Raw genomic sequence first — 16,311 nt, forward strand, 5'->3', positions numbered from 1 at the left:
TGTGTGTGTGTGTGTGTGTGTGTGTGTTTACACAGAGGCTACGTGTTCAGAGCACAGACTCAGGAGATCAAGGAGAGAGGAGGGAACCAGAGCTCTGGCATCGACTTCTACATCACCCAGGAGAGAGTCATCTTCCTGGACACTCAGGTAAAACCTTTATTTAAGACGATCAGAGAAATCATTTACAACGATGCGGAGATTATAAACGATACCGACTAAAAATACAAACCTAGATCAACAAAATAAAATCAATTAAGTCATTCTCTGCCAGACTTATTTCTGGCTGTGTTTGCCCACTGCCAGCGATTGAGTGTGTTTTTTTTCATTATGATCGCTTATCGCTTAATCGTTTATAAACACACTGGCGATCCGTGCACGGCGCTCAGACAACAGACATTCGGATCGGGGCGAAGTCCTTCTCCTCCAGCCCAGTGTAAAAACACCATGTTTCGCCATGTGAACGGAAAACTCACTTACTTTTTCACCTCGCCACAGACCTCGCTAAATCCCTTATGATCGCCTGTTCAACTGTTTGTAGACACACAGGGTAGTTGTGTGAGTGGCCCAGAGAAGAACATTTCAATCGGCGACATTCCATTTGGCAGTAGTAGCGGTTTCTAAACAGCGTTTCTAAACAGCGTTCTACGACGGAGAAAGACAAAGCCGAGATAATGGCGATTTAGCGGAAGGTTTAGAGCGCTGGCAGGCGGAAACGAAAATCTTCGGTTGACGTCATTTCCGTATCCGGGTGTGCTACAATGAAATGTGTCACTGCGAGAGATGAAAGACGGTGAGATCTTTTAAAATCAACGTTTTTTTCTACGTTCTAGGCAGGATTGGTAATTGGAAATAATTACGTTTGTTATGTTCTTGGCAGGGAATGAGTTAAAAGAGATCAACATGAGATCGATAAATAGAATCTGTTGAAATCAACAACAAGTCACTTCAAACGGTTAAAGACAGGCAATGGACGGTTATTGAGCCAAACAGGTACAAGGATGATCAGATGTAGGCCATGTTGCAAGAGGTTCAACCTAGAAACAACACGAGCACAACTCAGTCCATGTAGATCATACATGGGCAACTGGCGGCCCGGGGGCCACATGCGGCCCCCACCTTCACTTAAGCAAGAATACAATTACAGTTACAACTAATTTGACAATAAAGCAAAAAGGAAAAGCATAAAACAACTAAATGCATTTGAAATTAAATACAAATGTTACTTTTCGGGGTTCCAATAAAAAGATTTGAGCTTGTAGATCGGCTATTTTTGCTACTTTGTGTGACATACAATGGCGTTAAAATACAGAGAGACAGTATATGCAATGTGTCCCTCTGGAGTGAGTGTGGACACCTCTGTGTGTGTGTGTGTGTGTGTGTGTGTGTGTGTGTGTCTCCAACCCTCTGCATAGGAAAGTGATATTGATGAGCAGCGTTTCCTCTCCTAAAAGTTGAACTACTGCTGATCTCTTACATGGCCACACTCCAACTAGTAGATCTCTGAGGTCAGCAGACCAGACAAGAAAAAAACCCTATGGTTGATGGAGCCTTAGCTGTGGCTGTGGAACAGCCTCCCCCTCCATATTAGAGCAGTAACCCGGTTTATAGATGCTTTTAAATCCTCACTTAACCCATTCAATCCCGGCAAGCATCTGTGTCATTTTAGATTTCTTCGGCTATTCAAAAATAGCAGATATGGTACAAGCTCGTGCCGCGCTACGAGCTTGTAGATCTGCTATTTTTTGAAAAATCGTGAAAATGTGGAATAATATGTTTTGAGATGGGGGTGCGCAGCCGAATACATATGATTTTGTACGTACCTTGACATGCAAAAGTTTGAGTACCACTGATTATAGCAACATTTTTATGATTCTTTAGGATTTAGAAGAGATTAGTAGAATCCCCAGAAGCAAAGATTTGAGTAAAAAAATATTCACTTAAAATGTTCAAAATAAATGATATATATATATTCAAAGTTTTGCACAAACTTGTTTTAATAAACACTTTTGGTGCAACTTAGACACATCCTCAGTGATGTATCCTGGGTTGAAACTTTAAGGATTCAAAAAAAGAAAATAGCAGATCTACAAGCTCATAGCACGGCACTCTGTGCCACGCTATGAGCTTGTAGATCTGCTGGCCCTGGCTGACACTGTGTAACCTGTTTTTGTCTTTCATCTGTGTTAAGGTTTCCATTGCTTCTTTTCTGCTGTTTAGAATTTAGATTTTTAACTTGTACAGAACTTCGGTCAACTATGGTTGTTTGAAATGCGCTCCAAGAATAACGTTTGATTGAAATGTTTGCTTGAGGAGCCCAGAGCGCTCCACCAAAAAAAAAGACGCTGGAAGATGAAAGCGATGAGACGCTATGCTCTGCGCTAGGAAGAGAAGCTCTTCAGCACGTCTTTACCATAAATACATGACAGAAAGTCTTTACCATAGAAATACATGACAGAAAGTCTTTACCATAAATACATGACAGAAAGTCTTTACTATAAACACATGACAGAAAGTCTTTACCATAGAAATACATGACAGAAAGTCTTTACCATAAATACATGACAGAAAGTCTTTACTATAAATACATGACAGAAAGTCTTTACTATAAACACATGACAGAAAGTCTTTACCATAAACACATGACAGAAAGTCTTTACCATAAATACATGACAGAAAGTCTTTACCATAGAAATACATGACAGAAAGTCTTTACCATAAATACATGACAGAAAGTCTTTACTATAAACACATGACAGAAAGTCTTTACCATAGAAATACATGACAGAAAGTCTTTACCATAAACACATGACAGAAAGTCTTTACCATAAACACATGACAGAAAGTCTTTACCATAAACACATGACAGAAAGTCTTTACCATAAATACATGACAGAAAGTCTTTACCATAGAAATACATGACAGAAAGTCTTTACCATAAATACATGACAGAAAGTCTTTACCATAGAAATACATGACAGAAAGTCTTTACCATAAATACATGACAGAAAGTCTTTACCATAAATACATGACAGAAAGTCTTTACCATAAACACATGACAGAAAGTCTTTACCATAGAAATACATGACAGAAAGTCTTTACCATAAATACATGACAGAAAGTCTTTACCATAAATACATGACAGAAAGTCTTTACCATAAACACATGACAGAAAGTCTTTACCATAAACACATGACAGAAAGTCTTTACCATAAATACATGACAGAAAGTCTTTACCATATAAATACATGACAGAAAGTCTTTACCATATAAATACATGACAGAAAGTCTTTACCATAAATACATGACAGAAAGTCTTTACCATAAACACATGACAGAAAGTCTTTACCATAAACACATGACAGAAAGTCTTTACCATAAATACATGACAGAAAGTCTTTACCATAAACACATGACAGAAAGTCTTTACCATAAATACATGACAGAAAGTCTTTACCATATAAATACATGACAGAAAGTCTTTACCATATAAATACATGACAGAAAGTCTTTACCATATAAATACATGACAGAAAGTCTTTACCATATAAATACATGACAGAAAGTCTTTACCATATAAATACATGACAGAAAGTCTTTACCATATAAACACATGACAGAAAGTCTTTACCATATAAACACATGACAGAAAGTCTTTACCATAAACACATGACAGAAAGTCTTTACCATAAACACATGACAGAAAGTCTTTACCATAAATACATGACAGAAAGTCTTTACCATAAATACATGACAGAAAGTCTTTACCATAAACACATGACAGAAAGTCTTTACCATAAATACATGACAGAAAGTCTTTACCATAGAAATACATGACAGAAAGTCTTTACCATAAACACATGACAGAAAGTCTTTACCATAAATACATGACAGAAAGTCTTTACCATAAACACATGACAGAAAGTCTTTACCATAGAAATACATGACAGAAAGTCTTTACCATAAATACATGACAGAAAGTCTTTACCATAAACACATGACAGAAAGTCTTTACCATAAATACATGACAGAAAGTCTTTACCATAAACACATGACAGAAAGTCTTTACCATAAATACATGACAGAAAGTCTTTACCATAAATACATGACAGAAAGTCTTTACCATAAACACATGACAGAAAGTCTTTACCATAAATACATGACAGAAAGTCTTTACCATAAACACATGACAGAAAGTCTTTACCATAAATACATGACAGAAAGTCTTTACCATAAATACATGACAGAAAGTCTTTACCATAAATACATGACAGAAAGTCTTTACCATAAACACATGACAGAAAGTCTTTACCATAAACACATGACAGAAAGTCTTTACCATAGAAATACATGACAGAAAGTCTTTACCATGAATACATGACAGAAAGTCTTTACCATAGAAATACATGACAGAAAGTCTTTACCATAAATACATGACAGAAAGTCTTTACCATAGAAATACATGACAGAAAGTCTTTACCATGAATACATGACAGAAAGTCTTTACCATAGAAATACATGACAGAAAGTCTTTACCATGAATACATGACAGAAAGTCTTTACCATAGAAATACATGACAGAAAGTCTTTACCATGAATACATGACAGAAAGTCTTTACCATAGAAATACATGACAGAAAGTCTTTACCATAAATACATGACAGAAAGTCTTTACCATAAATACATGACAGAAAGTCTTTACCATAAATACATGACAGAAAGTCTTTACCATAGAAATACATGACAGAAAGTCTTTACCATAGAAATACATGACAGAAAGTCTTTACCATAAATACATGACAGAAAGTCTTTACCATAGAAATACATGACAGAAAGTCTTAGCAATGCATGGTAGAAATGTGGTAGCAGCTCAAAAAAACATTTTCTGTGGACACAGAAACAACAGCACTCAAGATTCAAGATATTCCAGCACACACCAGGGTTTTTTTTAACAATTACTGTTCTTTTCTTTGGTCCATAGCAGTCGGTTCATGTGACATTATTCCGTGTGTTTCTCCAGCCCATCCTCAGCCCCTCCATTTTGGATCACCTCATCAACAACGATCGCAAGTTACCTCCAGAGTACAACCTGCCTCACACGTACATAGAGATGCAGGTCAGTGGTTGGCCTGCGGAGGGCAGTGTGGCTACATAACACTAGTAGGGAAGGCTTGATCCCGTCATATTCACTTAATAGTTCCTCTTGGCCTTGTGCGATTGCATTCACATGTAAACCTATACTAATAATTATGATAATGGTAATCATCTTTTATGAATGAATTATGATTTTTCTTTGATTCTTGGTTTGCAGTCTCTTCAGATCACTGCCTTCCTGTTCACAGTGTGTCATGTGGTCATAGTGGTTCAGGACTGGTTCACTGACATCAACCTGTACAGGTAGGTACAGGTACAACACCTGTCCATCTACGCCTAGCCCAGGGGTGATGCAACTTTGTCACGCAAAAGTAGCAAAAATAGTCGATCTACAAGCTCAAAACGCGTCGCAGCCATTTCTATTATTATTATCCTCCTGCCTATTATGTATTTCTAACCCTAACCCAATAACAGCCTATTAATATTATTGGGCAATAACCCCATTTTGAGGATCCTTGGAGACGCTGCTGTGCCAGAATCTCTTCCCTTAAAACGGCCTAAAAATAAAGGCAGGAGGATAATAATAATAGTATTGGCATTAACCCATTAACACATTCCCTGCCAGAGTTTATTCATAAGGTACTCACCCACTGCCAGCGTTTTTGAGTTTTATAGCCTTTTGAACCGTTCACAAAAAAATTATATCCATTAAAATCCGCCATCGGATGGTGTTTATAAACAGCAACGACGGACGTACGAGCCCTCATAATGTTTACACTTTTTTTTCTTTTTCTTCTGTGGTATCAGCGGCCAAAAGAGGCTGCAAACGTCATATCCGTTTGGCTGTGACGTGGCTGTGACGTTTCCCCACCGGCCATCTTAGATTAGCTTAGCCTCCGATCGGCTATCAGATCACAAAGAAAAAAAAAGAAAATACAACCGGAGCTTACCATTCGTTTTTTAAACCGTGTGAAAACCATGATCTTTAGCCAAAACCAGGGAAAAACTGTTTTTTCAAGATAAAAAACGAACCGGAAACGGTTGTCGGACATTTTCTCATAGGATGGGTCGGAAGCGTCATGGGGGGAAAAAAAAAATCAAGGATGGTACCAAAACAATTTTTTTTCGTTATCAAACCACATAAAAAGACGATCCCGAGATATCTCGGGATACGCAGGTAACGGGTGGATTTAATGTCCCGAGATATCTCGGGATTGGCAGTATATGTGTTAAGACTGAGCAAAAAATGTTGAGATGGGGGTCCACGGCCAAATACATATCATTTTGGGAGGTCCTTGGCATGAAAACGTTTTAGAACCACTGGCATAGGTTGTCAAAAAGTTTTTTTTTTTTTTTTTTTTTTTTTTTTAAATGACGTTTTGTAGAATCGGCCTTAGGCCTTTATGGGTTAAAACAATGCCAAAAAAATCTACTCTTCGACTAGTACCAACAAGGTCGACTAGTGGACTTAAGCAATATTACACGAGAGGGGGTGCTTTACCGTCATTATTGGCACGCCAGAACGCCAGTGATGCGGTCAGGAACGAGGCGAAGCCGAGTTCCGCGAGCATCACTGAAGTGCCAATAATGTAAGGTAAAGCACACCCTCGAGTGTAATATTGCGATTATACAACAGTTACCAACAAAACACATCCAAATGTATTCATATTGTGGGGCAATTAATAATAAAAATGTTTCGCTATTGTCCGTTTCCCTGTAAAGAGAAGAGTTTTTGACTGAGAGACATTAAATAGTCCCTGTAGGCTGTAGCAGGGCTTTGAGTTTGAGGCACCGTCTCATCAACACAGCTGAGCTATCAATGCTTGCGCAGTGGAATGAATTCCAGTAGGCTATATGCTCCGTCGTACGACCGTGTCACGCGGCCAAAATAACTGATCTACAAACTGACAACGCGTCGCGATGGCGATGCGTTGTGAACTTGTAGATCGGCTATTTTCGCCATGCGATACCTTCATACGATAAAGTATAACATACACTGGACTGTTAACGAAATGGGAGTACTTTTACTTTACACAGGAGGATATTTATAACCTTCTCTAACCATTGATCAACCGTAAGTCCGCCAAATAAGTCACAATTAACAACATAGTCCATTTTGCATAGCTGTTTGTTCTCCGGTGGCGGCGGTGGGTCAGGCTACTGTCTGTTTGTTTTCCTACCGTGGGACAGCGTGACTTCACAGCACAGCTGTGCCATATATGGTCTAATCAGGTGCGGACTGGACTGCAGTGCGGAGTGATTTATTAATGTGATTAGGCCCGTGCCCTGATGCTGGTTTGAAGCACGGCTAGAAAGCTATTTCAACCAATCAGATTTCTTGGTCGGAACTACCTGTTGTATAATAGTGGTTATACTAGTGGACTAGTTGGTAAAAGCCTTAACATCCACCCATTCACACACTGACAGCAGAGGAAACCATACAAGGCACCATGTTGCTCATTGGGAGCAGTTGGGGGTTCAGTGTCTTTGCTCAAGGACTCTCTGAGCAAAGACAACCTTGAACGCATCTGTGTAACCACTTTAACCATTATTTTATACTTTGGCTATTCCTAAATAGCAGATCTACAAGCTTGTAGATCTGCTTTTTTTTTTAAATCGATACAAGATTTGTGCAAATCTTTGAATATATATATATATATGTTTTTAAAGCGAACATTTGTAACTCAAATCTTTGCTTCTGGGGGTCCCTGGAACAGGGCAGTGTGGCTACGTACACCCTGCTCTTAATGGGTTAAAGGAGTAGTTCACCGAAAAAAAATCTTATTTTCTATCAATTAAATTACACACCCCATGAAGCCTTAAATTCATGGAGATTTGTTTAGTTTACTAAGCCAATCATTTGATGACCGGCAGACAGTACAGTACCTGCTCTTGAGTCTTTCTGCCTCAAGAGCAAGTACTGTAATCAATTCCTTTAATGATCCATGTGTATGTGGGCAGGTTGCTTTAATGATCCATGTGTATGTGGGCAGGTTGCTGTAATGATCCATGTGTATGTGGGCAGGTTGCTTTAATGATCCATGTGTATGTGGGCAGGTTGCTTTAATGATTCATGTGTATGTGGGCAGGTTGCTTTAATGATCCATGTGTATGTGGGCAGGTTGCTGTAATGATTCATGTGTATGTGGGCAGGTTGCTGTAATGATCCATGTGTATGTGGGCAGGTTGCTGTAATGATCCATGTGTATGTGGGCAGGTTGCTGTAATGATCCATGTGTATGTGGGCAGGTTGCTGTAATGATCCATGTGTATGTGGGCAGGTTGCTGTAATGATCCATGTGTATGTGGGCAGGTTCCTCCAGACTGCTGAGATGTTGAAGCCTTCTACTCCCTCAGCCAGCCATGACAGCACCGGTACTACAGGCAACGATGATGGAGCCGAGTATTATCCTCACATAGGTATACTTTATGAGTATTATCCTCACATAGGTATACTTTATGAGTATTATCATCACATAGGTATACTTTATTATGAGTATTATCATCACATAGGTATACTTTATGAGTATTATCCTCACATACGTATACTTTATGAGTATTATCCTCACATAGGTATACTTTATGATTAAGAAAGAAAAACTGGTGTGCTTCCTCTGGGTGCCTTCTTAGTTTAGGCAGTGGGTGCTCAGCTATGTATACAACTCAAATCAAAAAACACCTAAGTGGAAAAATCAGCACTCCAAAATAAATACTGCAAGACAGTGGCTCAGACGTAGTTTCTCATTTTATTGCGAGAACGCGACCGCGTTTCGGCCGCAGTCTTCCTCAGAGCAGATTAAAGAGTGATGTTGGGGGTGCATGCCCCTCTTTTAAATATACACAAATCATCCCCACCTGTGTATATTCAGATCATCCAAATGATCTCAATATAGTGTGATGTCTTAAAAAAAGAAATGTAATTGATGTCTGTGATTCATTCATGATCTGTGATATTTGTACTGATACTGCTGTGAACTGCTGATCTGACTCTGATTTTGTGTAATTGATTGATTGCCAAGCAACTGTCTTGCTGTATTTATTTTGGAGTGCCGCTTTTTCCACTGGTTTTTGATTTGATTTGTATACTTTATGAGTATTATCCTCACATAGGTATGCTTATAAATATATACAACTAGCCCGATCTACAAGCTCACGAGACACTACGCGATGAGTTGTGAGCTTGTAGAAGTTTTCTTTTTCCTGCTGTTCCTACTGTATGCGAGAATAATAATCATAACATGTACCTATGATTTCTTCTTTTCCGTCCGTCTAGTGTTTGTGCAGAATAAAGCCAGACGAGACGAGTTCTGTCCCAGGAACCTGAAGAAGATGCACATGGTGGTGGACAAGCTGATGGTTCACTCTCACCTCAAATATAAAGGTAGTGATGGTCCACTCTCACCTCTAATATAAAGGTAGTGATGGTCCACTCTCACCTCTAATATAAAGATAGTGATGGTCCACTCTCATCTCTAATATAAAGGTAGTGATGATCCACTCTCATCTCTAATATAAAGGTAGTGATGGTCCACTCTCACCTCTAATATAAAGGTAGTGATGGTCCACTCTCACCTCTAATATAAAGGTAGTGATGGTCCACTCTCATCTCTAATATAAAGGTAGTGATGGTCCACTCTCATCTCTAATATAAAGGTATTGATGGTTCACACTCACCTCAAATATAAAGGTAGTGATGGTCCACTCATCTCTAATATAAAGGTATTGATGGTCCACTCTCCATTGTCCACTCTTTGGCAATTAATTGTGTTTTTTTGTGCACTGTAAAGCGTCCTTGGGTTTCTGAAAGGCGCTATATAAATCCAAGTTATTATTATTATTATTATTATTATTCACTCTCATCTCTAATATAAAGGTAGTGATGGTCCACTCTCATCTCTAATATAAAGGTAGTGATGGTCCACTCTCATCTCTAATATAAAGGTAGTGATGATCCACTCTCATCTCTAATATAAAGGTAGTGATGGTCCACTCTCACCTCTAATATAAAGGTAGTGATGGTCCACTCTCATCTCTAATATAAAGGTAGTGATGGTCCACTCTCATCTCTAATATAAAGGTAGTGATGATCCACTCTCATCTCTAATATAAAGGTAGTGATGGTCCACTCTCATCTCTAATATAAAGGTAGTGATGGTCCACTCTCACCTCAAATATAAAAGTTAGAAAGTTACCACACTATTTACTTGACAAAATCCCCCTAATAATGTGTTGTTGTAGATGGCATATCCCAATCTTTATCAACCATATCATTTTGTTTAGTTCACACTGTTAAAAACTGGAATATGGCACTTGGAAAATTCGGATGGGATACAAAAGCATATAAAGATCTGTAATAGAGCTTTAATGGGGCCTAAGAATTTGAGGCCAGCCCGACAAAAGTTCAGCCCAGGGCTGGCCCGAAGCCAGAGAAATATGAGACAAACTGGGCCCAGCCCAAGAGCCCCAAACTGGCAGCAGCCTTGTTCCCTTCATGGAATACGATTGGCTAATCATGCATTGTTGGAACATTGTGGGGAGGCAACATTGTGGCTTGTAAGAAGACTAGGCTGGGATCACATTGTTTGCAGGTTGAAAAACGCCATCTACAAGCTGGACTGTACCATCTTGTGGTTCTGTGTGTTTTTTTATAGGAACATGTTGGACTGTACCGTCTTGTGGTTCTGTGTGGGTTTTATAGGAACATGTTGGACTGTACCATCTTGTGGTTCTGTGTGGGTTTTATAGGAACATGCTGGACTGTACCATCTTGTGGTTCTGTGTGGTTTTATAGGAACATTGTTCATGTTATGTAACAGCTTGTGGTTCTGTGTGGTTTTAGGGACATTGTCCATGTTATGTAACATCTTGTGGTTCTGTGTGGTTTTAGGGACATTGTCCATGTTATGTAACATATTGGTTCTGTGTGGTTTTAGGGACATTGTCCATGTTATGTAACATCTTGTGGTTCTGTGTGGTTTTAGGGACATTGTCCATGCTGGACTGTAACATCTTCCCGGGTCTTGGACGGGACTATCTGGACACAGAGGTCAACATGTTCCTGCTTCCTCTGCAGGAGAACGATGGAGACGATGCTCTGTCCAAAGCAGGTTAGAGAAGACATCTGTGTTCATGATTTAAATGAATGGCTTGGTTTTCGTACCGGCCACCTTGTGTGCTGTGTGAGTTTAAATGAATGGTTTGATTTGATTAAAGTCACACTGTGTAACCTTTAACCCATTAAGACCGGGAACGCATCGGTGTCACTTTTAGATTTCTTTTGCTATTCAAAAATAGCAGATCTAGAAGCTCATAGCGTGGCAGTACGAGCTTGTAGATCTGCTATTTTTGAAAAATCTTGACAATTTGTGCAAATCTTTGAATATATATATATTATATATCTTTTTTTTAAAAGCAAACTTTTGTAACTCAAATCTTTGCCTCTGGGGCTTCTACAAATGTCTTCTAAATCCTACAGTTCTTTGAAAAAAACGTATGTTTCTATATCAGTGGTTCTCAAGGACCCCCAAAATTATATGTATTTGGCCGCGGAACCCCATCTCAAAATGTTTTGTTTGCAAAGATTTGAGTTAAAAATGTTCGCTTGAAATTAATATATATATTCTAAGATTTGGCACATTTTCAAGATTTATTTTCAAAAATAGCAGATCTACAAGCTCATGCCGCGCTATGAGCTTGTAGATCTGCTATTTTTGAATAGCCCAAATAAATCAAAGAATGACACGGATGCGTTCCCGGTTTGAACGGGTTAAATGAAACAAAATAATTTTTTCACAATAACCATTCCACATAATAATGTTTTTTGACAACTTCTTGTTAAACACAATTTTTATTCACGAGTAACACTCGCGCCGAATGAATAATCAATTAGCTGATGCACCCCTAGTGTAACATCATTTAATAAAACAAATGTGTTGTAATAGATTAATATAACACATATGTTGTCATTGTGGTCTATAATGAACTAAAAAAAGTTCACATATGAAGCCCGGGTGCCAAATATTCCTTAGATTAGCTCTTTACAGACAGACAGACAGACGGACTCACAAAAGCTAAAACATGGGGCCACGGTGGTGCAGTCGGTAGCGCTGTCGCCTCACAGCTAGAAGGTCCTGGGTTCGACTCCCGCCGGGGATGCTGTGGGCGCTGGGGGCGTGTCTTCTCCTCTGCGTCATCAGTGCCCATACCCTAGGTGGGGTTGGCGAAAGGGCCCACTCTGTGTGGAGTTTGCATGTTCTCCCCGTGTCTCCTAGGGTACGTTACGTACCCTCACAAAAACATGTAGTAATCCTAGTCGCTATACTGCCTCCCCCATGACAGCCGGGGCGCCTGATGGAGGGGAAAGGAACTGGTTGGAATAACGTGTTCCTTCCACGCGCTACGTCCTACCGGGGAAACTCCCCCCTGTCAGGTGACAAGAAGGTCAGTTGGCTCTCATGCATTGAAGGAGGCATGAGCTCGGCCCTGGGCTCCCTAGGCTGGTGGGGGGAGTGTAGCGCCCAGGATCACTTAGAAAATTGGCACCGGGTGGAAAAAAAAGGGTTACAAAATCGTGGGATAAAAAAATTAAGAGAAAAAAAACAAAAGCTAAAACATAATCCCTCGCCTTTGTGCCGCTTCGGCCTGCCGGGGATAATTCATGTTATTTTGTCATCATCAGGGTGTATAATAAATGTATTTGTGTTGATCAGGGTGTGCGACGTCCCCTCTCTTCTCTCTCCTGCCGGGGTACAGAGGACACCCCGCCTTCTCCTCTCTGGTGTCCAAGCTGCGGAGCCAGGTCCTGGCCATGCCCCGCTGCCAGCTCTCCCACACCATCCTGACTGAGAAGAACTGGTAACATTCTATCCTTTATGTCCATTTATATTACTGTAAAACTAAAGAAACGCTCGCACACAGTTGGGCTCCAGCTCCAGTTATTTTACCTGAGTGTGGCTTTTGGAGCTTGTGCTCTTCATCAGTGATGATTTCGCTGAGCACCTGCCCAACTTTTGCTTTGGTTGTGCATGCAGTGTTAATTTTGACAGCAAATTCTGATTTAGTCTTAGTCTTTTGAATAACAGTCCTATTTTAGTCATCTGAAATTGTTAGTCTAGTCCAAATGCGGCCCGGGACATGATTTAAAAATAGCAAATTAATTGTAGGCCTACCTCTAATGACTACGCTGAGGTGTCTGGAAGCAGCAAGGGAAATTTTCATGCTGGCTACCCATGTAAATTTAACTATTTTTGAAAAAATAAAAATAAACAATGATTGAAAACTTTTTTTAAAGTAATGATGTTTTATGTTATGTTATTACACGGCTTGGTTGAATGCTCGATTCTGATTGGTCAGTCATCGGTCATTATTTCTCGATAATGACCGCTGAGCTCAATAACGGACCGCTGTGTAATCAGAGACTCAGAACACCTGCTCATATCAACCTCCGCTGCTTTGTTTTATGCTTTATCCAACATGACAGCCATGTAAACAAACAACCAATGTCATTTACAACTAAACGTTGCTCTCAAGAATGTTTTTGAAAACATTTGAAGTGAGAAATAGACGATGCAATGACCGAAAAGTGATTCTATTTGATCCACTGCACTTCCTTGTTTATCGTGGCTACGGGGGAAATACCAAAACGCTCGCCCCAAAACACAGTCGCCCCGGGGCAAATCCGGCGGTATTACAGGCAAATCGGCAGTATATAGAATGGGGGGCGAGTGTGTTTTGGGGCGAGTTTTTTTCTATTTTGTCATTTGTTTTCCGAGGCAAACTCCGCCCAGCCCAATAGGCTACTTATGGAATACTTTCATTGCCGTAAGCAAGGAAATACTTCGTTTTGTTGTTACTTTTGGGTAAATTTATTTATGTCAGGGCGATATGTCAGGGCGATTAACCACCTCGGCTGCGCCTCGGTGGTTAATCGCCCTGTCGGGCTTTAAATTTCAATAATGACTGCCTCCCCATGCATTATCCCTTGCTTATTATCTTGAATGTAATTAGTTACTATACACCACTGTTGTTCTTTAAATGTAATTATTTTGATGGCACTGTAATGAAAACGTGACTTGGTAATCATTACCATAACCACACACATTACCAGGTATTGTTTAACTTCAACTTGAATTATTCTAAAATGGTTATTGGGGCTCCTTACAAATTGCATTGTGTCAATAAAGTAGCTATTCTTCTTCATAATATATATTTTTAAAAGTGATATACTGTAGTTAGTAGCAGTGTCTGAGACAACAGACTGAAAAACAATGCTGTATAACTGAATGCGTGTGAGCGTGCATGCACGTCCGCAACTGGTTGCAGCCCACATCAAGTCACCTTTTGACCAATGTGGCCCAGACCCCAAAATGAGTTAGACACCCCTGGTCTAGTCCTAGTCGACTAAATATCAAAATCTTAGTCGAAAACATAACATAATCTGTGCATTGAAACTATGGGATAACCAGGTAAACAATGGACCTAGCATCTATCTAAATGACGTAGTAGTAACATAGTGATCAAGAAAAGCAAACCTAAGTAACTAAAACCAGCCAATGTCTGCATGGTAGCCATGTCTTGTGGTTAGCATCACACCATCATACCATCCTCACATGTCCTCATCTCCGTTATTTAATAATAACAAAACTACCATGGATTCTGAGAGTGAGACCGATAGCATCCCAGACGTCTTCCTGCCATCCACTTAAGTTACAACCATTTGCTTTTAAAGGACACATTCAGTTACCGTGCTTTGTGACATAGAATAAAGCAAGATAACATAAAACAATATACAAGTTTTATGCCAATCATTTCCCTCTGTAGCAGCAGGTATCAACCTCTGGAGTAGTGTGGTGGTGTTTACCTGCAGAAACACACTTGATTGATTGATTGATTGATTGATTGAATACTTTATTAGCAGTTTGCAAAAAAAAGCACAGGAAAGTACAGTTCAATACAAGGTCTGCTAAGAGGATTTTAAACCCAAGAAAGCCTATGGCTTGTTTCCATTGGGGTCCTTTGTACTCAATTCATGTGTTGTTCGGCTATTTTCCGTGCACAAAATGCTTCCAAATTTCTGTAATCAGTCGAGGCGACTGAGAACTTGAGTCCATGTTGCTGTAGACTGTGCGTGTGCGTGTGCGTGTGTGTGTGTGTGTGTGTGTGTGTGTGTGTGTGTGTGTGTGTGTGTGTGTGTGTGTGTGTGTGTGTGTGTGTGTGTGTGTGTGTGTGGGGGGGGGGGGGGGGGGTGAACTGTGCTTAATGCAGATGTGTGTGTTTTGCTTTGTTCCAGGTTTCACTATGCAGCTCGTATCTGGGACGGAGTGAAGAAATCCTCAGCCCTGTCTGAGTACAGCCGTCTGCTGCCCTAAGGGTCATAAGGGTGAAGTGCTGCACTGAGAAGCTCTCAGTAGAAGGGGGGGTCTTCAGTCCTGTAAGACACTGGTTTTCAACATAGGGCCCCAGGGCCCTATGTGGGTCCAAATGGGACCCTTACCGGTCTGTGACTCTGAGAGTTCAGACCGCAGGCAAATCCCATGTCTCAGATCTGATCTTTAAGGAATATGACTGGACACACACTATTCGCAGATCAGATTTGTGTATTCAGACTTTATAGCCGGAAATGGCTGATCTACAAGCTCACAACGCGTCGCAGCGCACCTCGTTGTGAGCTTGTAGATCAGCTATCAGCGTTCGGTGAGCGGCACCATCGTACAACAAGGTATGAACCAGGCTTCAGTGTCAGAGTGTCCACACTGAGTCCACACTGAGTCCACACTGAGTCCACACTGAGTCCACACTGAGTCCACACTGAAAAACATGTTTTCAGTTTAGTTTTTAGATTTTTTTCTTTGCTGTTCAGACTAAAGCAGTCTGGTTTGTGCTGTTGGTGTGAACGTAGCCTAACAGACAGTCTGGTTTGTGCTGTTGGTGTGAACGTAGCCTAACAGACAGTCTGGTTTGTGATGTTAGTGTGAACGTAGCCTAACAGACAGTCTGGTTTGTGCTGTTAGTGTGAACGTAGCCTGACAGACAGAATGTGGAAGGTTGTTTAATAATGAACACAAATCAACAGTCCTGTGTAAGTTAAGTATTACTATTATGTAAAATGCATGATAAGGCCTGTTGCACCTGGTGTCTGTGGTTGATGTATAAATAAAATGCAGGAAGCCTGCGCTTATTTTCCGTTACGTATTGGCCTGCCTGCTGGGGGGCGGGGTGGGG

At 40.2% G+C, this 16,311-nt stretch overlaps 1 protein-coding gene across 8 annotated transcripts in view; it reads left to right on the top strand.

The window, feature by feature from the left end:
- The window catches only part of smg9 (SMG9 nonsense mediated mRNA decay factor), a 28,383-nt gene extending 12,477 nt beyond the window's left edge, over nucleotides 1-15,906 (top strand). For all 8 annotated transcript variants that reach the window (XM_084051782.1, XM_084051784.1, XM_084051785.1 and 5 more), the window contains 8 exons: nucleotides 36-147; nucleotides 5,018-5,113; nucleotides 5,309-5,394; nucleotides 8,405-8,511; nucleotides 9,365-9,472; nucleotides 11,073-11,198; nucleotides 12,801-12,945; nucleotides 15,380-15,906. In XM_084051782.1, the coding sequence (XP_083907908.1) occupies nucleotides 36-147; nucleotides 5,018-5,113; nucleotides 5,309-5,394; nucleotides 8,405-8,511; nucleotides 9,365-9,472; nucleotides 11,073-11,198; nucleotides 12,801-12,945; nucleotides 15,380-15,458 (859 nt within the window). In that variant the 3' untranslated portion in view covers nucleotides 15,459-15,906. The remainder of the gene's footprint in view (nucleotides 1-35; nucleotides 148-5,017; nucleotides 5,114-5,308; nucleotides 5,395-8,404; nucleotides 8,512-9,364; nucleotides 9,473-11,072; nucleotides 11,199-12,800; nucleotides 12,946-15,379) is intronic.
- The last annotated feature ends 405 nt before the right edge of the window (nucleotides 15,907-16,311 follow it).

The sequence above is a fragment of the Gymnoscopelus microlampas genome (assembly GCF_963454915.1).
Source record: "Gymnoscopelus microlampas genome assembly, chromosome: 3".
Classification (NCBI taxonomy): domain Eukaryota; kingdom Metazoa; phylum Chordata; class Actinopteri; order Myctophiformes; family Myctophidae; genus Gymnoscopelus; species Gymnoscopelus microlampas.